At 38.0% G+C, this 24,103-nt stretch overlaps 1 protein-coding gene across 1 annotated transcript in view; it reads right to left on the bottom strand.

Annotated features, from left to right (window-relative positions):
- The window catches only part of LOC134527334 (protein espinas-like), a 1,109,625-nt gene that overhangs the window by 596,037 nt on the left and 489,485 nt on the right, over positions 1-24,103 (bottom strand). The window contains exon 3 of the mRNA XM_063359914.1: positions 15,127-15,363. Within this exon, the coding sequence (XP_063215984.1) occupies positions 15,127-15,137 (11 nt within the window). The 5' untranslated portion in view covers positions 15,138-15,363. The remainder of the gene's footprint in view (positions 1-15,126; positions 15,364-24,103) is intronic.

Below are 24,103 nucleotides of genomic sequence, written 5' to 3'. Positions count from 1 at the left end.
CGTCGCCTACGTGCTGCCCCGCGGGGCCTCCCTGGAGGATCCTGCAACAAAGGCTGTTGCACTGTTGGAGGTATTTTGCGCCACGTTCCAGCCGTTGGCGGTGCCCCCGGGTGCCCCTGGTGCTGACCTGGGCTCTCTCCGCTTTCGCCCTGCCGAGGCGCCTGAGATTCCACGTCACCTGCTGACCACTCCGCGGGAGGTGTCCCGGGCTTTGGGTCGCCTGAAGTTGGGGAAGGCTGCCGGCGCTGACCTCTTGCCCAGCTGCTTCGTTCTCTCTCTCGCAAAGGTCTCGTCTTTCTCACGCAGATCATCAATGGCATTTTCCTTATCATGCATTTCCCTCAGCCCTGGAAGCTTGCAGTGGTTGTGCCTGTATTGCGGCGTGAGGCTCCGCCTGCCTTGATTTTTTCCTACCGGCCTATTTCGCTGCTGTCGCTGTTGTCCAAGGTTGCTGAGCGGATTCTGCTGTCCCGGCTGATGCTGTTCACCGATTTGCTCGGAGTCCTGCCTGACACTCAGTTTGGCTTTCGGCGCAGACATTCGGCTCTCCACGCTGTTGCTTCAGTGGTGGACTCCGTCACCGCAGGTTTCTGCGCGCATCAGCACTCCGCCCTGGTCTTTCTTGATCTGTCCCGTGCCTTCGACATGGTCCACCATGCCGCTCTTCTCAGCATGTTGCGCCATTTTCAGATTCCTGAGAGGCTGATCTCGGTCTTCCCCAGCTTTCTCACCGACCGGTCCTTTCAGGTCCGTGTCTCTGGGGTTCTGTCGCCGCCGCTGCCGATTGAGGCTGGGGTCCCTCAGGGGTCCCTGTTGAGCCTTTTTTTGTTCTCCATCTATGTGGCCGACATTCCGTTGCTGCCGAATGCCCGGACGCTGCAGTACGCGGATGATACCACTCTTCTTCTCTCTGGTGAAACTGCCTTGACCCTCCAAGCCCGCATCCAGTGCTCCCATCGGACGATAAGTACTTACTTTCAGCGATGGGGTGTTCGTCCCAACCCCGAGAAGACCGCCTTGATGTTTCTGACAAAGCGCCGCAAGCGCCCGCCTGCGCCCCTTGTTCTTCTGGGCCGCACTTTGTTTTGGCGACCAGTGGTGTGGTATCTGGGTGTCATGCTCGACTCTACCCTCACCTGGCACTCCCATATTCGAGTCATGTCTGCCAAGGCCCGGACTGCCTTGCATTCTGTGCGTCCTGTTTTGATCCCCGCTTGTCCCCTGGCGGAAGAGCTGCGTGTCCGTCTATGGCAGTCACTGGTTCTTCTGATCTTACTGTATGGGGCTGCCATGTGGGCATACGCATCGGTCTCCTGTCGGCAGCCCATCCTGACTGGCTATCACCTCGGTCTCCGAACGGTTCTGGGCCGGCCGCTGTCCACTGCCGTCGCTCAGCTCTACCACCTCGCCGGTGTCCTGTCGCCTTCCGAGCTTATCCACCGCATTGCGACCCGGTTCTTCATGCGTGCTGCTCGCCACACCAACCCCGTCATCGCTGGAATCGGCGCCTACGACGTGTTCGGCCCGTACGTGCATCGTCGTATCAAGGACTTTGCGCTTCGAGATCCCCCCTAGTGTAGTGGACCTTCTTGTGCTGTGTCCCATGCCCGTGCATGGTTTGTGTAGTGTTACGTGCCCATGCTTGGCTTGTGCTGTGTTCCATGCCCGTGCATGGTCTGTGCAGTGTTCCATGCCCGTGCATGGTTTGTGTCGTATTTCATACCCGTGCATGGTTTGTGCTGTGTATCATGCCCATGCATGAATTTTTGTTTATATACTGCTATGGTGTGTTTTTGTTCTTGCCTTGTGCTTATTAAGTGCTTTGTTGTATATGTTTTGTATTAAATGTCTTGTTTCTTGTTCCTCCCTCTAGCAGCCCCAAATTGGGTGCCTCTCCCTCACTGTTTATTATTTTTTCCATCTGGAAGCAAGATGGTGGCCTGGTTTTTTAAACTTTTCTTTCCGACCCTCCCTGATTCTTTAAGTTATTTCGGGTCGTCTTTTGTTATATTCTGTTCCCTTTTTGTTTGCTGTACTCTGGGTTTCTTGTACTTTTTCCTAGAACTTTTAGTGGTGATATTTTGTACGATAGTGTTGTGTTTTATTGTAATGTGTATTTCTTTAAGCTCGAAAGAGCTGAGTTAGCTGGAGCGTGCTCTTTTATTTGCTGTATTGTTCGTTTGTAATGTGTATTTATGTGTTGAATAAAAATCAATATAAATCTTAAAAAAATCTAAATCTTCTAATTGTAAGGTTGTCGGTTCAAATCCCGGCAAGTGCGATTATTTTTGTACTTGTAAAAATAAATACGGCGCACGTAACATTTCAAAATTAATAAATATATTTGAATAATGAATGCAAATAAAAGTAAATTTATTAATTAAATTGTACATTTCATTTCACTCTGTATCCATGCAAAATAGTGATAATTCAATAAAAATGATTCAATTTTATTCATAAAAGTATGCAGAGGTAGATTTTATCATACAAAAGATAGAAAAATTAAAAAAAAATTCTTCCTCAAAGAATATAACATTTTTAATGCCTAAATGGTTTGGTTGCAAAAACATATTACGGCTCAGTCTCAGGCCGAATATGATATTTCCTTTTCTTCTGGATCAATCATTTCATCAATGTTTTGTTATGACGTTGTCACGTTAAACTATCGTCCGTAAACCGACTTTACAGACAATTAATTTTTTTACTTAATTCAAAGATTTGTGGTGTGTACAGAAAGTGATATCACTATTAATTTCTATACTACTTTGGATAAGCGGAATATGGCCACCACAGTTTTACATATAAACAAATCTTACAAATGTTTTAAACAATAAAAAATAGTTTCACAAACATCCTTAGATTTTTTTGGTGTGTATAGTTTGAAGTTTTATATTATGTATGTACGTAAATTCTTAAACATAGAGTTATTTATTAATTTATTTAGAAAATTATTTTAGGTAGGTAATAAGTTTTTCTATTTGTCAATATTGTTATAATGGTAGATAGGAGTACAGTAAATGCCTACATTCTTATATTCCTTTATATCTCTTTCGATTTGGAGTGTTTCCGAGCCATTCGCGGACCTCATCACCCCCTCCCCCCCCCCCCCCCCCCAGATGGTCAAAGCCCCAAAATTTCGAAAGTTTAAAATTTTTTTTAAATCTTTCTCTTTCGATTTTAAGTGTATTCGAGCCATTCAGGGACCTCAAACCCCCCGCCCCCCTCTGGGAACAAAGCCCCAAAATTTCGTCAATTTAAGGAATTTCAAATATCTATTCTTTCGAGATGGAGTGTTCCAAAACATTCCAGGTCCTGAACAACCATATCCGCCCCCGCCCCCCTTTCTCAAAAGTGAAAGCCGCAAAAGTTCGAAAAATTGGATGAAATTGTATTAATATTAAGTCATTACGAACTAAAGTGTCCGGGGGATGGTGGAACTTTTACCCAAAATCGACTTCCCCATCAAATTTTGGGGGAAGGGGGGGGGAATAAGTATATTTTTTTACTATTTGGAGTGTTTCCGAGCCATTCGGGGTCCTCAAACTACCCTCCCCCCACAAGGAGTCAAAGACCCAATAATTAAAAAATTTCCCAAAATTTCGAAAATCTATTTTCTTTCGATTTGGGGTGTTTACGAGCCTTTCGGGGTCCTCAAAATCACCCCCCCCCCCCTCTCAGGGGTCAAAAACCCTAAATGTAGAAAATTTCAAATATCATTCTCTTTCGATTTTTAGTGTTTCCCTGCCATTCAGGGTCCTCAAAATTAACCCTTCCCCATCTGGGGAAATAGCCCCAAAATCTCGAAAATTTCAGGAATTTCAAATATAATTTCTTTCGACATGGAGTGTTCCGAACCATTCGAGGTCCTGAACCTTCACCCCCCCCCCCCCCCTTTTCTCAAAATTGAAAGCCGCATAATTTCGAAAAATTGGAGAAAATTGTATTAAAATTAAGTCATTACGAACTAAAGAGTCCGGGGGATGGTGGAACTTTCACCCAAAGTCGACTTCCCACCCAATTTTGAGGGAGGGGGGGAATGCAAAACCCCAAAATTACGAAAAATTTCTTAAATTTAGAATACTTTTTTACTATTTGGAGTGATTCCGAGCAATTCGGGGTCCTCAAACTACCATCTCCCCACAAGGAGTCAAAGACCCAATAATTAAAAAATTTCCCAAAATTTCAAAAATCTATTTTCTTTCGATTTGGAAGGTTCACGAGCAATTCGGTGTCCTCAACATCACCCCCCCCCCCCATTTAAGGGGTCAAAACCCCAAAATTTAAAAAAAAATTAAAATCATTCTTTTTCGATTTTTAGTGTTTCCCTGCCATTCAGGGTCCTCAAAATCACCCCTCCCCTTCTGGGGACAAACCCCCAAAATTTCTAAAATATCAGGAATTTCAAATATTTCTTTCGAGATGGAGTGTTCCAAACCATTCGAGGTCCTGAACCTCCATACCCCCCCACCCCCCCCCCCTCCTTCATCAAAAGTGAAAGCCCCAAAATTTCGAAATATATGAATATATATAATTGGATGTTGGCATGTATGACGTCTATAAACTCTTACACTGTTTGACCGATCGCCATGAAAGTTGGCACAGCGAAGTGTTTTTATCATGGAGAAGGTTTTTATGCTATCCATTTTTTTGTAACTCGCCGCTAGATGGCGCTGTAGCGCAACAAATTCTAAACCTTTCAACCGATCGCCATGGGTAAACAGAAAATCATAGGTTACAGATACACAAACAGTAATTGTGTGTCATTTCTTAATGTCCACCACACTGGACATATCGCTATCCATTTTGCTGTAGCTCGCGGATAATATATCACCCGGTGTTCAGCCCGGGCGAAGCCGGGTACTGCAGCTAGTTTTTGTATATATATAACCTACATTTGTGTATTGTAAAACGAAACAATATTTCTATTCTCATTGCAATTAAAACATAAAATCCAAACAACAAATGGATTGTCTGTCAGTGAAATAATGAAGAAAATTAATATTACATTACTTTTTCATAAACCTGTTAAATACTAAGAATAATAACATTAAAACATCATAAAGTAGTCTGACAGTATGCATACATGTCTTATAACCCAAATATATGACTTATGACCTTTTCCATGGGCCATATTAAAACCGTAGACGCATTTTGTTGTATGGCATCTTAACAGTGACATTAGCGAATTTATGTTACAAAAATTATTACTTAACAAAGTTTGTCCTTAAATAATTTCCACAATAATCACATAACCGTTTTTATATTTTCAAAAGTGGTTGCTTGTGCACGAAGCAGGCTGTCTAGTGGAGACGTCGCAGGAGTAGGCAGCAGGCGAGGTAGGGATGTTATTAGGAGCGGGCCCAATAACTGGCTTCGTCTGTAAATCATTACCGATACGCTGCCCCAGCCCCTCGCTCCACGGGCCGCCGGGTATTAGACACAGCCTTACCCTCCTCCCCCCCCCCCCCCGGTAACACCCAGCGAGTGGAGGGGGGAGCCCAACTTGCTGGGCGCGTGGTTACGCACTGGCCGCCCGTCACGGCAACATTCCACGCACAGAAAAAAAAACTACCTCGGGAGATTTTTGCCTCATCACTACCGTAGAATCATGATTGGCCAGAAATACAGCTACGGAGGAAAATTTACATTTTGGTTTTGTGAAATCGGATCTTCTGTGCAATGTACTTATAGTAATTTATGAAGTTTTGGGCACTCCTGATAAGATTGCATATAAATAATGAAATTTTGATGTAAGTAGTTTCTCCTACACCTTTTTTTAAGTCATATTATTTTTTTGTAAATTATTTGTACGTACTAATGTAAATTAAGCTAATACACATTGATAAAAAAAACTACTTGACATTTTCAATGACTGTATTTACTGTATTGTTCTTAAGAAGTTATGTCACAAAACGAATTAAAATATGTGTCTAATGAAATTTTTGTAGTTCAATTTTTCGCAGCAACGCATTTAAAACATCTTTTTATCCTCAATCTTAATTATCATGTTTATCTCTTAATGCCTCGCGAATATGTAGTCAGGTGACACATCTCTCCTCGTCAGCGACACAAATGTCCAATCTACAGCACGTCTTTTACTGCACCGAAAACCTATCTTGGATCATTACAAATACAACACTGAAAGTCTTCCCACATATATTATATTGTGAAATTAAATTGTTTTACAGCATAGTTAGCGCATGAAAAATGTATGACAATAATTTAAAGTGATCACTGTTTTCTTTAATCGTTCGGTTGCCTGAATTTATAGGAAAATATTCAATACAAATATAATCTCAATATTTTAACACCTTGATGATTCAGTACTATCCAAAAAAAATTTTCTTATTACATCACATCACAATATTAGTTGTTCCAGGAAGTAATAAACACTTAACACATATGCGAGTAGTAGCCCATATAATGGTTTCTACGAGCCCAGGAGTCAGAGAGAGGATTCGGATTGTCGTGTTCTCGATCATGGATTGTGAATTCACGGAAGCCATCTTGTATGACCCTGATTTTTTTAATATATCTTCCAAATGGACCTTAAATTTCCCCAAAATAACTCAAAAATTTATTAAATTGATTCAAAATTTCCCAGAAATACTCAATGGTATCATTTTCAAGGAAAAAATTCCAGTTCTGAAAAAAAAATTTCCTCACTAAAAAGTTCCAAAGAAATTTGAAAATAACAAAATTCCAGAAAAACTTCTTATTCCACAAAAAAGCTTATTATATTAAAAAAAAATCCACACTTTCGAGATAAAACTAACAAAACTCTTGCTAAATCTCGCTTTTGAATAAACATTTTTTTTTTTTTCATTTTGCGTATATATGTTTTGCCCTAAAGTATGCATACCTACCTATGTATAATTTTATAAAATTATATAAATGTGAGCATATCAATATATGTTTTATGCATATATAACAGACATATATATGCTTAGCATATCTATAATTTTATGCATATTCATACCGTGCCAAAATAAGGGCAAAAATGTTATGTTTAAAAACATATATTTTCTGAGTTATGATTATGCCTGGTACAGTATTGATACTGGCCATAACAACAAAAATTCTTAAGTCATCACACTCTAAGCGGCCCAACAATAGTTTAGAGGTGAATTGACGTGACCCCTCTAAGACAGAATGAAACAGTATATAGGCTAAACTATTTGGATTATTGTTATAAACATGACTACACCAAAATTAATGTTTCTGAATATAGTGCAGTTGCAAACATTGTTTACGTTTTAGTAATGGTGGGGTGAAGTGATTGTTGCATTAGGCGCCGTGGCGCCTATGCCCACTAGCCAATCGGAGCTCGCCACTTTAAAACTAACGCTTTTAAGGTTTTTAATTAGCTAAGAAGTTCTGGAACGTTTTATTAAGTGGCGTCACGGCAGTGCGACGTGCCGTATATTTTTGTGGAAAATAGCTGTCAACTATAGATGTTTAGGCACTTATGAATGTGTTAGCTATCTAGACGAATAAAAGTAATACTCAAACGTGTGTTGTTTAGGAGTGATTCCTATCGAAGAAACACAAACAGTTATAGCTCTACCGTAGCTTCCGGGTGGAATTTGCACAAATGACACTAAATTGCTAACTGGTATTAAATAAACATAAAACGCCATATCTTACGTGCATTAGCATACACAAACTGTTTACACACATTGTAAAACATTATATTGATACAGTAACATCTAAACTGACCATTAATTTGTAATTGACCGTCTACAGCTCAGTGGTTCTATGTGCAAGAAGCTTTTCATACTCTCCACTGAACTATCTAGTTGACCTAAAGTAATTTATTATCACAAAACACATGGTGTTGTGAAATTCAAGCTAAACTTTACAAATTTTATATTATTCACTGCAAACAATTATTTGCAGTGAATCTGTTTTGTTTTGTGTATGTTATATATATATATATATATATATATATATATATATATATATAAATAATCCCTTTAAACCGTATATGTACTGTATTTTATTGTATAGTGTCCTCATAGCTGGTTTTATAGTGTGTTCATTTGTCCTACCTGTATATGCTACGTAACACAACACTATTGTAGGATCCAGGTGTTATAATTAATCGCCAAAGAACATAGGCATTATAGCAAGTTACAATCCTACAGATTTAATGTGCTAACCCCAACAATTGTGATAAGCAACGCTAGGGTGTACATAAATAGGCGCCTAACACAATTAAACAAGGAGTTGTAGTACCATATTTATAATAGATGTATATATGCTTAACATTCTATATAGTTCTTATGCATATGTAAACAATCTATATATTAAAGTACACATATAAGTAATGTTTAGAAATATAATTTTTTTTCCCTAATTTTAGGTTTCATAATTACTAATTTTAATGAGATGGGCAGTTCGTAATCGGCGTCTTACTAGAGGCTGGTAGGAGAGCATTTCAAACGCTTCGAGGACACTTAATATTATTAAATACTTTGTTAAATAATGTTTAAAATAGCCATGGTTAATTTCCGTGCATTGAGTAAGAATCGAACTAAGGCATATTTTTTCAAATATTCTTTAGATTTTTCGATATTTTTGTTTAATAATTATCTATTTAAGGATGGCTGACGCAATAATAAATGTCTAGCTAGCAGTAGTAGGGGACAGTCTGCTGGTAGTCACGGTTGGGGGAAAGGATGGGGGGGGGGGGAATTATTGTCTAAATCTGCTCCGTCAGGTTAAAACCGAGGATTCCGGATACGATGTCTAGGTGTTTTTGATAAATTTCTTTTTTTTTTCTTAAAATCTTCCTAAGTTTTTGCGAAATGAAGACGAATTTTCAAGAGAGAAGCCATTACGTCATAAAGATAGTGGAAAGTTTTAAAATAAAAATGGCGGAGTTCAAAATGGCTGGATGAATTAGAAATCAAGCTAGTGGCCATATTATAATCTACTTTGGTGGTTGGGTTTTAGGTCAAGTGTAAAAGTCAAGTTCAAAATCCAGGTCATCGGAGGATCGATTTTTAAATTTTGGGTAGTTATAAATTTAAAATTTTGAGTTTATTTCATATATATATAAATTTTTTAGATATTTATAGAGAGTGTTTTCTTTAAAACTGATTTTTTTCCCTTAGGCAATAGGAAATTTCGAGTTAATATAGTCGCTTCTGAGTCATTTTTGAAGGTTAAGTTCAAAAGTCAAGGACAAGGTCAACTACGAAAGACAGCGGCAGTAACAAAAAGATCCAAGATGGCGGACTCGACAATTCCTCTCCTGAGCCTGAGTGCTGGACTTGGAGGAACCTATATACAGGTTGAGTCGGAACTCGACTGCAGGTTCATCACGATAAATATGTTGAAGAAATATATACTGTTTATGGTCTAAATGCTTCCAAAACTGGTATACGCCTTTAAAGTAAGGGATGAACAACATTTTATTCATCACTGAGCGTTAGAATTATGTATAATTGAATGAAATTCTACAACCACCGTGAATTTTGTCGGTAAAGTATAATTATTTAATTGAAATAATTGAAGGTAACACATTTTTTTCACACACATATTTATGTGGATTTTTTCAATGAAATAATTGTGCTACAGCGATAAAATTCACTATGGTTGGAGAACTTAATTTAAATAAACATAATCCAGATGCCCAGCGATCTTAAATACTTTCTATATATAAAGGGAAAATAATGTTGGTTGATTATTTTTGAGCTATAAATATGGTGTAATAAAGTGAATACCTAAAATAATAAGTTTGCTTTTTATGTAAAGTTTACAAAACGAAGTCCATTTTTCTTGGAACATTAGCAAAATTGTCAAAAACTTCTTCATCACTTATTTTAATGTCTCTATGAATTGAAAGCAATGCTATTCCATTAAGCCTGCTTTCTGATGTGGTATTTCTTAATTCGGTCTTCAGTCTTCTTAAGCTTGAGAAGCTTCTTTCCACGGTTGCGACAGAAACAGGCAGAACTGCTACAAGTTTCAAGATAATCTAAAAGTTAGGGAAGAAATTCTTATAAAATTTCTCTAGAGAACTAATAGCTGTTTTGGGAAGATTTTCAGATTTTCTCTGGCTCCACTTATCTTTCCACAACATAAATCCACTTTGCTCGACCTCTTTATGAGACAAATCTTCTTTGTATGAATTGGAAATAGCTTCCAATGAACATAAATATGTTTTGATACAAAATTCTGGAAGGATATGTTGTAAGGATGCAACTGTTTCCTTGTGAGATACAAAGAGTTCCTTCAGTGAATTACAAAAATCATCAAGGTAAGGTACACAAACAGCTCGTCGATAGTATTCTTCTTACTCTGTCTGAAGTATTGCTTGTTTTTTGGCGTATTAATTAAGCCACCTTTAGAAATTTTCAAACCATCGGTCTTTTTGAGGACTAAAATGTGAAATTCTCCTCCAAAATGGGAAATTTTAATTTTTCTGATATTTTTTAGACTTTCTGCGGCAATTTTTCTTAAAAACTAGAAATTTGATGAAATTTTGTGAATTTTTGGCCAATTTTGAGTATTTGTTATGGCTTTTATGGCAATATTTAAGGTAAAAATCAAATTTCTAGTTCAAGACCATCCAAGATGGCCGTCGTGATGTCACAATCCAAGATGGCTGAAATCGGCTCAAGCTCCTCGATCCAGACTCTGTTTCCGGAGGAACCAATGTATTGTTACGACCTAGATGGGGAGAACTGGGTTCGCAAGAGATAGCCAGATTAGGTTTTATTAGTTTTATTAATTAATAATATTTGCAGTACTAACAAATAATTTCACTCAGTGTCTGTCAAGTTCCGCAGTTCGCACTCCTCACTGGAGCTAGACTCGACAGTGGTACGCCCCTTACCACGCGCCTGTCCACACACACAGTCTCACACACTCGTCACACTCTCTTTTGATCCCGTCGCTCCACGTCACGCCACTCTCAGGGGGAGTCTCTCACCCTCTTCGCCAATGTCACACTTCCCTTCACTCGCGGAACTCTCCAAACTCGCGGAATGGTCGCGGAACTCGTCGCGGGACTGCCGTGGAAGCTGGCGTCGCTGCTTAAGTACCTAGGGCTTCCTTCTCGAACTGACGAGAGCAGCTGTTACTAGTTGCGTCATCCCGGGCCGACCCGACGCCCGAAACATAGAGAAAGGCGGTGTTTATCGCGCCACTTTGCATGGCAGCCCGCGGAATTCCCAAGGCCGCTCAGCGATATATAACAGCGCCGATGAAGGACGATGCGCGGGGATTGACGAGGAGAGGGGGGAAACGACGACCCTTGTAATCCGGCCAGGCGCGTGTCATGTTTTACGTCAGTAGACCGCACGTGACCCGGCGCGCGATGTCAGTGGCCGTGCAGGGCCGCCAGCCAGCTCCGAACCTGGCATCGTGGTCTGGTCTCTCGGGTTCGTAGCAATATACTACTCATGTAATTTGTCTAATTCGTATGTTCCCTTGGAATCTACCCGTAATTCATTGAAAACATTTATATTGTCTATTTTATAATTTTGATTGACAGGAATTATTTGTGATTCTTCTAAGGTACATTTAGCGTGGTGTAAAGTGATCAGAGTCATATCACAACATTACCAAGATAGTATCTGCTTCAATAGAATCTCGCTAACAAGAGTAGACTCCTGCCAACTGTCTAGCTCGCTTGATACGCAAGAGTACGGCATCTAAACGAGTAACTTCACATGATCTACAGAATAAAAGTATATGACGACTACTGTTACGATAAGAAATAAACCTCGTGTCTAACTGTCGCCACCACAACCAGGTGTTATAAAAAGCTATAAGAAAATGAATGGTCTAAATATTTCCCCCCCCCCCCCCCCCCCCCCCCCTTCGTTAACACAATTTAATGTTTTTTGACATTCGCTTCTGTCTCAAATACGATATTGTCTTTCTTGTGACTGCAACATTATCTTTGTGAATTTCCTTGTAATTCATGTTTCTAAAGGCTGGTTGTGTCGTGTGTTTGAGGCCGGCGAGCAAGTCCCGGCGTGCGCTCGGCCACGTGGCACGCCATGCCGAGCAGAGGCGTGGAGTCAAACCATGCGAGGTATTCCCCTTTCATGTGGAGGACAAACCTTCAATAGATAACGACGAGAAGTAAACTTATATACATATATAATTATATTATATAAATATCCAATTATCGTAAAAAAATTAACGTTTGATATATAGAATGTTTAGCATTTGGCCGATATTTATGTCTATAAATAAATTGATAACTTTTTTCGGCGCGATGTTTTTCACTATGATTTTTCGCTGCCTAGTAATATAAAAAAATAGTTTATCTCGAAGTCGTTTTTGCTAAAGTCGTTTGTCCTAAAAGCTTTTGTCTTAATGTTGTTAGTCCTTAAGTTGTTTGTTCTAATTTTAAGACAAACTATTTTAGGCAAAAAAACGGAAAAACACTTTTAGGGCAAACGACGAGTACTCGATGCATCGGCTTGCATTGGAAGGTCGTAAAACTGTGCAGTTATCCTGTCTACAAACTACGTCTGGCCTGCAACAACTAACTGCGCAGGTAGATTGTTGCTGAAAGCATTGCGTGTGGACCGCCCTTCACAATTAACGCGTTACCCATTCAACAGATTCGTGTCGCTCGTTAGGTTTGCAACCCCACCCCCTTTTTTTCTTGAAAGCTCAGCACCACAACTCCCACATTTGTTCACACTTAATGGGCAGCTAGCTAGAGTCATAAAATTTGGGAAACACATTGGCACATAAAACTGCCATACGCATGCTGAGTGGATGATTCTAGCAACGATATTATTATGGGGAAAAAATTACAAATGATTTTTTTTTTGTTTCTTAAATAGCTGATGGTGATACGACCAAATGTAATCTAAACAAAATTTTAGACTACACAAAAAATAATACTGCTGGTGCAATCCTTTATTTACTAATGCCTTACAGTTAAGCCACTGAATGGAGCTCCGAAAAATGTCTTCATTGACTTTGCAGGTGTGTCGTTTTTATGAATCATTTTTGGAGTTTGAAAGATGGAGACACAGCAAAAATTAGTTTGACCAAAACTGTATATCTCTTCAACTTCGATAGGCACGCAAGTTTGAAGACCGTAGGTGACTGCTCAAATCAGAGGAGAGATAATTTTTTTTTTCTGGATAGTCAAATAGATCAACTCATTCAATAAGTAGGAATCGAACCCAACCCTTGAAACCACTCGATCATTCACATACATGTGGGTAACCACGGGGTTCGAGTTCCAATGTCATATTCTAACTCCTGACACTTTTGAGCCTCAACAAGTGACGCAACATACCCTTTACCGCTCAACTTGAATTTCACAGCTGGATCGGGTTTATTGTCCAGGGTAATTAGAAGGAAAAGGAGAGAATATGATTGACGCTCGTCAGTTACAAATTAGTAACGTCTTAAGCTGTTACCTAAGGAAAATGTCGAACTCTTGCAAGAGATAAGATTGATTACATCTGAGATTGAAGTCTACGCTGGCATACACTTCTTGTAAAACTGCTAGACCCTTATCTCTTCTGAAACTGGTCCTGGCGTATTATTGTTATCGGAAATTTCTGCCAGCAGAAAGCTGTTTCATCCAACCTTTAGTTTGAGTATAGCGTTACTATTCTTGTATGTCTAAGATACAGTTTCTTATCAGCTCTAGTAAGCCGCGTGCAGTGATAATACGGACCTTTATAAAGACGTGTATTTCCATCTGCATTTGAAATTGTTACAGTAATTCCTAAAACCAAACGACGCCGCTTATATTTTACCCTCCTGACACGTGAAGAAGACACTTTAGAGATTGTAGTTAAGATTTTACATCCAATTTAATTTTTATTATATTTTTCAATTTTGGTTTTGTTGATAAAAATGTTTCAAACTTTTTCACTAGCGGCATTTATCATGCTCTTACAGCTTACAATTTAGGGCTTTCATTCTCGTAAGGAACCAATTAAAAAAATATATTTTTATGATTTTACGTGCTGGCTTACTCGTGTTAACATGGCCTGGGTTTACAGGGTTTGGGGTACCAGAGGTTGCGAAAATTAAATTTAAAACTATTTTCCAAAATTGTATACAAATATTTATTCTGGTTCAAGTACGTTATGTATCAGCGTATGGATGTAACATACATAAATATTCACTGAGATGACAACAAAACTCTGGCCACAAATATTAAATCTGGCTTGGGGGCGGGAGGGGGGGGGGGGGAGCGTCACGGGTCACTGAACACGCTTACTCGAGGGGGGGGGGGGGGACGTGTGAAGAGAAAGACGAGTCTCGATTCTATCGCGAAGGCGTACTGACGTGTCCGAACTTCGAAGTGTCGGCATTGTTTTGTAGTTAATTTGGTTCTGAGGCTAGAAGCATTAACCTGAAACACATAGGAAATTCTCTCGGCCTGTGGAGGGCACCAGAAGGTTTAAATTACAGAATCATAAGTACAACTATCATTTGCGCTGAATCATAATAGTAAATTAGTAATTGCTATAATTTTTCGTACATTGTTACCTTCAGCAGATAAGTTTCACGTATGAATATTTTTTAATTAAATTATCTTATCGCGAAACCAAGTCTTGTGATTATAACCCGAGTCTAGCCGGAGCACGAACAAGAACAGTTCAAAGGACATAACTGACGTCATTAATGGAGGACGGGTTACAGAGTCAATACTAGGTATCGTGTCGTTTGTGGTCATCGAATTGAATCATATGCCTGCATCTGTTTTACAAATAGCTTACAAACCCAAGCCGGCGGGTACAAGCCGTCCGGTAGGGTTATCCCTGCTGGTCGAGGCTTGCGGGCCATTGTGAAGCTTCGCTCCCACACCGCGTGGCGTGGTCAACGAGGCTGCGATGTCCGAGCACTGGCCGACGTCACGCGGGAATGGCCGAGCCAACCCGATCCCGGGCATTGACGAGTCTTGCGTCCCACCGCGAGAGGCGTGACAACGTCGCTCAGGCTCGCCAACCCACGCGCTGAACAAGTCTCTAACACACGCTACTCCGCATTTCGTTTGAACGTGACTTCGTTGGACGGTTTGCGATTAAAAAAAAGTCTAGTGAACATTATTTAGTTTGTAAACAAAGGTGTTTTGCACGCTCTTTATGGTACCTGATTGTGAATGTATTTGTAAGAACTTACCTCGGATGCATATTTCAATAGTGATTGGTTGCGTGAACTCTGGCTCGGCTCGAATCTCGTCGCCACCGCGGGATGGGCCCAGTACTCCAGCATGGAGATTGGCGGGAGAGGATCTAGGCTGTGGTGCGGCCTACGGAGCAGCCAGAGCCATCTAGCGGTGGCGGCACGAACCAGCTGGGCAGCGGCGACGAACGCGCAGGAATGTGTGGAACACTCGTCCGACCCTGGCTCACTTACCTGCAACAACAAGAGGCAAAAAACCAGCATCACTCTGGGGGGTAGAGGAGTGAAGGAGGAGGGAGCACTTAGATCAGACCGGTTCCAGTCACGATAGCCCGGAGGTTCAGGCGTGCCAACATAGCCTCCCTCCGGAACAACAACCAACTTAATAGGATGAACACTTCCTAAAAAACTGCACTTTTCATTGGGACTTATAGCCTCGCTACAGGAAAGGCGGCTACGACAGCATCCTGAGATATTATTCATTTTAAAATTTACATTTCTGCTATATATTAGAGGTTATGTATATTTAAACTTTAAGTAAACGCAGAAGAATTTATACCGCATATCCTCTCGTACATACGCATATAAGGAATATATGTACATTTTATATTTATCTGTCGCAATTTTTCAGAAATTATTCGTCCTTTTGAATGACTACCACTAAATTTAGTTTCGTTATTGTCATACTTTAAAATCCAAACGAAGTCTGGGTTCTTAGATATTAAAAACGCTGATCTACAACCAGAAGATACATAAAAGTTTTTTTGGTGTCAAGTAAGACAACCATCAAATAATAAAACTTATTTCGTCTAACGTAAACATATATTATTTGGCATATTCATAAAACAACAAATTAAAATGAATTCAATTTGTAATAAGTCGAGCTATAAACATACGTTCCTCCACTGTGCTTCATCATTTAAAAACACGTAGACAACCCATATGAGTAAGAACCTGTAATCAATCTTGTTTTTTGAAAATACAGTAATGCTGCAGTAGTTAAATACGTTTATGTTACTATATTGTAAATGTCCTTACCCATACTACAAAATTGAAGTAAAAAAAAAAGTAGTGTCAGTCAGACCATTCAGTGAAATACCAATGAGTTTGCAGTTAGCTTACGATCTCGGGAGCTATGCCATTAGCCCAGGCTCACGCGACACAACTGGGACACTGGTTATAGAAGGAACTACCCCAGCAGTTGGCTGCACTGACAAACCGCAATCAGCATGACCGGGCCTGGATTCGACCCCGGTCCCGCTGAACCTGAGTCCTGCTACTTGGGCGCACAGGAGCCAACGGACCGTGCAGAGCGGGGAGGGGTGATATTCTCAAGGAGGGTTGGCCCTCCAATGAAAACCGGCAATAAGGTAAATGAAAACCATTAAGTAGGTAACCTTTGTAAAATGAGTATTCTCTTATATATACATATATGCTTATACATATACATATATATATATATCTTTTTTATGGACACGATAACTGCCATAATCCTCCACAAATCACTTTCAAACTGATCTATGAAGTAAAGAGATAGAGAATCTCGGTCGAGTTCGTTAATGGGCGAAATCGGATTAAGAGGTAGAAATGGAAAAAGATTTTTTTTTTTTTAATGAAAAGTCGCTATTGTATCAGTTTGTGGTTATTAAACCTCGCAGAAGTAACACTAAAATCTTTTGTCAAAATACATTTTTGGTACGACTAACAATTTATGCAATGGGTGGAAAAACCAGGGTTGAAGGCAGACTGTAAGAACCTTTGAAAAGTATTTGTGAACCTTATTAAGAGTATCTAAAACTTTCGTCTGAAATAATGTTATAAGACAAACCATTATTTCAAGGGGTTATAAGACAGGGCTAAAAACAAATAAAAAAATTTTTAACATATTTTCTATGTACACTGTCAAATCCAATCGATTTTTTGTAAAAATTTGGCATGAAACAGTTTTGATATGACTAACCATCATTGCAAGGGGTTGGTAATAGTAGTTAAAAAAAATCATAACTTACTTTCAATGTAAATGATTAATTTAGTAAATATTTTCAAAGCTTTATAATGATTATCTAAAGAATTGGTTAAAAAATTTTTAGGTACAACTAACCATTATTGCAAAGGGTGTATAAAACAGTGTTCAAATGACAAACAGTGCACTTCCATTAAAAAATGTTATAAACCTTTTAAATGTAAATATGTGTCTAAAATAATTCGGATCAAACCAATTTTTTAGTAAGAAATATCGAAATCTTGGGTTAAAATAAAACACAACTCTTTTACTACGTACACTATTAAATTCGTCCAAATTTATTGTATGTATTCCTAATATTACCTTAAACTATTGTATGGAACAATTTTTGATACAACTTACAATTAATGCAAGGGGAAAAAAAACAGCTGTTAAATAAAAAAGAACGCATAACTCCGTTCGTAGGAATACGATTATAACCATCTAAATTTATCGTAAGCCTTCTAAATATTATCTCAACTATACATCCATTCATTACTGCAAGGGGTAAAATATAGTGTTTAATGGTCAAACAAATTATAAACTCCCATAACAAGCCTAATATGAATTTGGTTTTACGTTGATGTAAACTTTTATATCATTATTTTTAAATTTATTTTTAGAAACTTTTTTTTTAATACGACAAAATAATGTGGTTTTTTGAGGTGGGGAAGGGGGTAAAAAATATATATTATTCAGCGAACAGAGCAGTTTAACTTCAATGCCTACATCATGGTGTCGGGTAAGCCATTTTCCTTTACATCATCGGTGAGTTAAGTATCACTGACTCATTGACTGACTTTCTGTCTGCCTGTGTAGCTAGCACCGCATAAATTTTACATTCATACAAACTAACGTGAAATTTTACACACATTTCCATTTTCACATAATTTTTTATAATATAAAAAAATTCGAATGCACTTATTAACACATATTATGTGTTAATAAGTGCATTCGAATTTTTCACCTAAAATATTCCCGTATACCTATATACCCATTATCTTCCCAGTACATGCTCATTATCTTTCCATATGCATGCCCATTATCTTCCTTTATGTTGTTCTTGTGTTTGAATGATCTTTCCTTTTTGATTGGTATGAACTTTTTTATGCAATGAAATGTATATATTTTATTGTTCAATATATTTTCAATAAAATTTTTTCACAGTTATAATGAATGAGGACGACGATCCTGCTCCTAAAAAGCGTAGCTTGGCTTATGAAAGAAAGAAGTGGCGGAAAATCAAATTCAGGAATCGCGTGCAAAGATTCGTGCTTTAGATGCTGCCTCTCATCAAGAACACACCATTTCGCTCAGCAGCTTGTGATGTCGCTTATAACGTACCTATCACCGAAACGGTATGATCAGTGGCGTAGCCAGGATATGTGTATGGGGGGTGTTAAGAAGCATGCCCCCCCCCCCCCCCCCGGGAAAATATGGATTTTGAGGTGTAAAATAGTGCTATTTTAGCAGTTTTCGTTACTTAAATTTAAATATTGTAATGGTAAAAATTTTATTAATTTTAATATGAAATTTGTTTGAGTGATGAATAAGAAATTAATTAAAGATTTGGTGCTAAGGGGGGGGGGGGGGGTGGTGAACCCCTACCCCCCCGCCTACGCCCCTGGGTATGATGATAGAATTATGCCCCAACAATTGGAAGCTCTTCATACAAATAGTGCCGTATCTCAAAGACTACGCATAATAAAACGAATGCCACCTGAACAATAAGCTGCACAATATATTGCACATGCCGCATCACAGCGACGTCATGTTGGTATCTTGATTCCCAGCATATAGAAGCGCATCGTGAGGCAAATATAGGTAATTTCACATCGATTGACTCAACAACACCAAAATCAGCATGATTTCACATAATTCCTGCGTATGCTATTACAATAAACAAGGCACAATGCCAGTAATTTTATCACGTTGTTATCAATTTCTAGGATCCTGTATTTTACACGGCTAACTGTATGTGACTTTGTCACGATCAACAGTTGCAAGTCAAGTGAAAGTGTATATTAATTAAATCTAATCCACTGCAGGGCAGATTATTGAATTACCAGAGACCAAAATAGTAATGTAGTTTTTCAAGAGGTTTTTCATTAAAAACAAATTTTTTGTCAAATAGTTTATAAATCTTTTTATTTATAACTATAAATACAAATAATTTTTATTTGCATAATATTACAATACATTTATTTTTTTAAATAGGTTTTTATGTATATATTTGTTATATTGCATATTCATGATTAATCATTTTTCAATGGGCTCCTAACAAGTAACTAGTTTTAAATAACTGAGAAAAAACCTGGCCAAATCAGTGGCGTAGCCAGGATTTGTGTATGGGGGGTGTTAAGAAGCATGGGGCCCCCCCGCCCCCATATTAAAGCGGGGGGTTCGGGGGCCCTCCCCCGGGAAAATTTGGATTTTAAGGTGTAAAATAGTGCTATTATAGCAGTTTTCGGTACTTAAATTTAAATATTGTAAAGGTAAAATTTTTATTAATTTTAATATGAAATTTGTTTGAGTGATGGATAAGAAATTAATTAAAGATTTGGTGCTAAGGGGGGGGTTTGAACCCCTAAAACCCCCCCCTGGCTACGCCCCTGGGCCAAATGCAGTGAAGGATAGATTTTTCTTTATATTTTAATATATTAATGTCATTAATATTGTAGTTACTTCTTGTGAAGGTTCTTAAACGTTCTACAAATAAAACAACTGTCAAAAGAAATGAGGCTGCCGTACCAGAGACGCGTCGTCGCTATGACGGTGACGATTATAAGAACCGTGCTTCACCTGCAGGCGGCGGGCAGATGGCGCGGCACTATAAATTCATGGGTTCTGGCTGCAGCGCTGCTCTGCGGCGGATGCTGGAACTGCTAGCACCGAGCGTGACGGCCGCGTGAGACACGAATCGCACCGTCATAATTCTACCGTCACTAATACGGCATCTTAACTAGGACGGCTCGGCATTCGATAATATAAGTACAGACGTTGACAGTGAATTTACAAGAAATAAGTGTTTTTTTTTGTAATTAGTGCCATTTAATTGGTTTGTTTACAGCCAATTCAAAACTATCAAAACGAAAACAAGACTGTGAACATTCGTATAACTTAGGCATGATATTTCTATCCTATTATACATTATCCACAATTGTATTCAATATTTATATCATGCATTATACACCTATTGGTTTTCCGTAAAATGTAAATTTTATAGACTATAATTTGCTCCGCAAAACACCCGTCACATATCGGAATATACTGAAAATATTTAACAAAACATGCCGAAGTTCGTAATTAGGTATTATTAAAAATTATCTAGTAAGCTTAAATAATGTTTAAAAAAAACTGTGAAGTTTGTAGATTTTATATTTTAGCTATCTTGGAAACGTGTTAGCCATTTTTATTCATTTTTTTAATAGTCAGCGGTTACATGTAACCATACGAAAATTAATAATAATTAAAAAAAACCTCTTGCTACTCGACAAGAAACATTATTAAAATAAAACAGTTTTAATCATAATTTGGTTATTTTCGTTACCCGTTGAAGTTAGCTTGCCGATTTGAAAGAAACAAAACATATCAATGTTCTACCTGCGTCCCCCAAAAACTGTCTTAAAAATAGTACTGTTTTATTATATAGTATATTAATACTTGTTTCTAGCATTTTTTTAGATTTCTGCAAGTGTTTAAACAATATTTTGCACCCCAGAATACGTACGGTATTGGGGAAATATGCTGATATGCTGATAATATAATTAATTTAGCATCTTGCAAGCTTGAAACAATAGAACACGAAGTCAGTGTTGTTATGTAATTAAATGCTTGAACATAATTTACAAAAACTGTGGTAGGCATTATTGTGACTTATTGTGTAACATCCAGAAAATAAGAGGAACTAAAAATACAGTTTTCTGAATTTTATTACTTTCTTTTAACAGTAGGAGTAGCCACTAGGCTACTCTCAAAATATACAATATTAATAAATATTAAAGATAAACACGAAACATCTTAACTCTATGAGAAACACTATTCCTACATTGTTATCATTTTATAATACTTAAAAGTATTGTAAGGAAGCCTATATGTGACACAAGTGCAAAGCTAGCCACTTATGAAAGATTGGAGTAGGCCTAACCTAAAAGTTACTGATCTAAGGAGGAAATGCTTTCTGTTTAAAATGTGATAAAACCTTCGTGTAAAATAACCAGCAGAATGCTAGGTATTTAATCAGCCCCATTTTTGTATTTTTCAACCTTTTCAGTACACAAAAGGAAAGCTAAAATAAACCACGCCCTTTTAGGTAGATTTCGGTGAAATTAAAGCTATGTATTATAACCGTTACTATGGTACGACTTCCGGGAAATATTATATAGTTTTTAAAGGTTTATTTATTTAGTTATACATTCATATGATATATATATAACATTTTTATGGACACAATAACTACCGTAATTTTTTCATAAATCACATACAAACTGGTGTATAAAATATAGTAATGAAAAATCTCGGCCGAATTCGTTAATGGGAGATATCCAACTAAATGGGTAGAAATGGAGAAGGTTTTTTGAAAAACAGAAAAATCGCTGTATCTCGTAGCCCCTATAATATGACGAATATCACATGCTTTTGAATATATTATGACTCTTAGGAGTAACACCAAAAACCTTTGTCTGAACTCTAAATAAAGTTTTCATACGACCAACAATAACTGCAAGTGGTGAAAAAAACAAAGGTTAAATGACAAAAAAATTCATAACTTCCTTCGTAGGCACACTATCGAATCCGTTTGAATTGTTTGCAAATCATTAATTTTTATTTTAAACTTTTGTCTGAAACAATTTTTGAAAAAGATGAAACTTTGCTGCAAGGGGTGGAAAAACAATGGGTTAAATTAAAAAAATAATAATCATCATAATTTCTGTACTATTTAAACTATTTAATAATTTATAATTTATTGTAAAACCATAAATTATACTATCTACAACTTGTGTCAGAAATAATTTTTTATATGACCATCCATTAGTGCAAGTGGTGGAAAAAAAAAAAAGGATAAAAGGGTAAAAAATTAATATCCTCCTTCTTAGGCACACCATTCAATTCGTTCAAACTGTTTGTAAATCTTATTGGTTTTATCTAAAACTTTTTATAAGACAATTGTTGATACACCCAATCATTGCAGCAACGGGCGGATATAGAGGGGTTAAAAGACTGTAACCCTTCTTCCTACTTAATTGGAAGAGGGGTTGCGTCCCCGACTCACTCTGGGCGCGAAGGGAAAAAATAAATATTAAAACCAGGCATAAAAAGCTAAACAATATAAATTCCCCACACCACTGCCCAGGGGTCAGGCCAAAAAATTCAAAGGATATAATAGCAGAGTAACCATTAAACAAACAAGAGGCAAGACTTTGGACGTATGTTATTAAAAAATAGAAATTTGCAAAAATAATTTTTACTATACATAACCATACAAGCTTAGTTACAAAAGCTGACGTTAATAATGTCAGCATCTTATCCCCATTTGCGATACTAACAATAACCTTTAAAAAATCGTAAAAATATAAATACTGATAACAACAAGTATAAAAATATATAAGGGCGTGAGGCGTGGCCACTATAAAATATCAAAATATACTGACTGCCCTAATACCAAAAATCAAACAAGACAATCAATATAAATATATAAAAAATTCTACAATAATAAAACTGAAGTACAAAAAATTTATTTAAATAAAGTTCTTAAACTCTCAATCAACGGTTTAGTCTTTCTTCAGATGTTCGTTGCTAAAGACTTGCCAAAAAAACAAAGTTAATATCCTAGGCGTGCGCTGGCTTCCTGACCTTCCTCACCAACTCCAGAGTCTAATGCCACGCCGGGCCATAGGTACGAATTCACAAAGGCGTGAACGATGACCAAAAAAAAATTATCTTATTTTTTTTTTAAGGGAAATGTAGCAAAAACTCTTCACGTAACATAACTATGTTACCACCGAAGTTTTTATCATATACTTCAAACAAAGTCTTACTTCTTTATTAACTTGCCAATGATTTCATAAAAACGTAGAATGGCCGCACCAACCAACATCAGGCTGCGCATGTAGTCCAATACCGATCGCATACTTTTAATAATACTGCACAAGCTGATATATTAGCTAAATGCAACTTTAAGTATGCCAATTCCGAAGACAAAGTCTCAAAAACAAATTGCAAAATGTTCGTTTCTTCCAAACTTATACTTTTATTACAACTACAGGCAAACGGGCGACCTTATTAAAAAATCCCACACTGGAACAACGTGTGAAACAAATGGGCCTCTTCACCAAACAGGCTAATAAAAGTTCCGTCCAAATAAAATTTAGTATGGGAAAATACACAGTTCACTAGGTTTGCCAAAAACCAGTGCAGCACCACGAGGGTAAAAATCAAAATCGCGGCCTCTCTTTACCTTGATTTCTTCTGTACCACAGGGCAATCCATTTGCCCTGTCACCCATCGTGGAGCCTCCATCCCAATACTCTTCGTCGCCCGTTGCCGTCCGGCATACCAGTCCGCGCCGTCACATGGCTCTGTCCTCGACGGTCGCTCGGCACAAAAACCGCTCGCCCCAGCTGATTTTTTTCTTCCCGGCAAGCCGAATGACTGACGTCATCAGCCAACCGCCGGGCGCTCACCAAGTGGTATTTACGTGAAACACAATCGATATTCTTAAACTCATAATCGATAGCTACCAAACGGCGTATAACTAATTAACAGAAACAAATATAATTAAAAAAATTTACAGATAAATTAACATTAATTAAAAAAGGCGTAAAAATACGTGAAATAAAAAACCATATAAAACTAGAGACCAGCAACAAAAATAAATTACAAGTAAAAATGTGGCCCTGCCGGCCACAACCTCCGCCTTGAACAAAAAAAAAATTTAAACAGCAAAGAAAATTTTAAAAATAACCACAACTA

The sequence above is a fragment of the Bacillus rossius genome, chromosome 1 (genome assembly GCF_032445375.1).
Source record: "Bacillus rossius redtenbacheri isolate Brsri chromosome 1, Brsri_v3, whole genome shotgun sequence".
Taxonomy (NCBI): Eukaryota; Metazoa; Arthropoda; class Insecta; order Phasmatodea; family Bacillidae; genus Bacillus; species Bacillus rossius.
The sequence above is the reverse complement of the archived record's forward strand: the minus strand, read 5'-3'. Positions and strand labels throughout refer to the sequence as shown.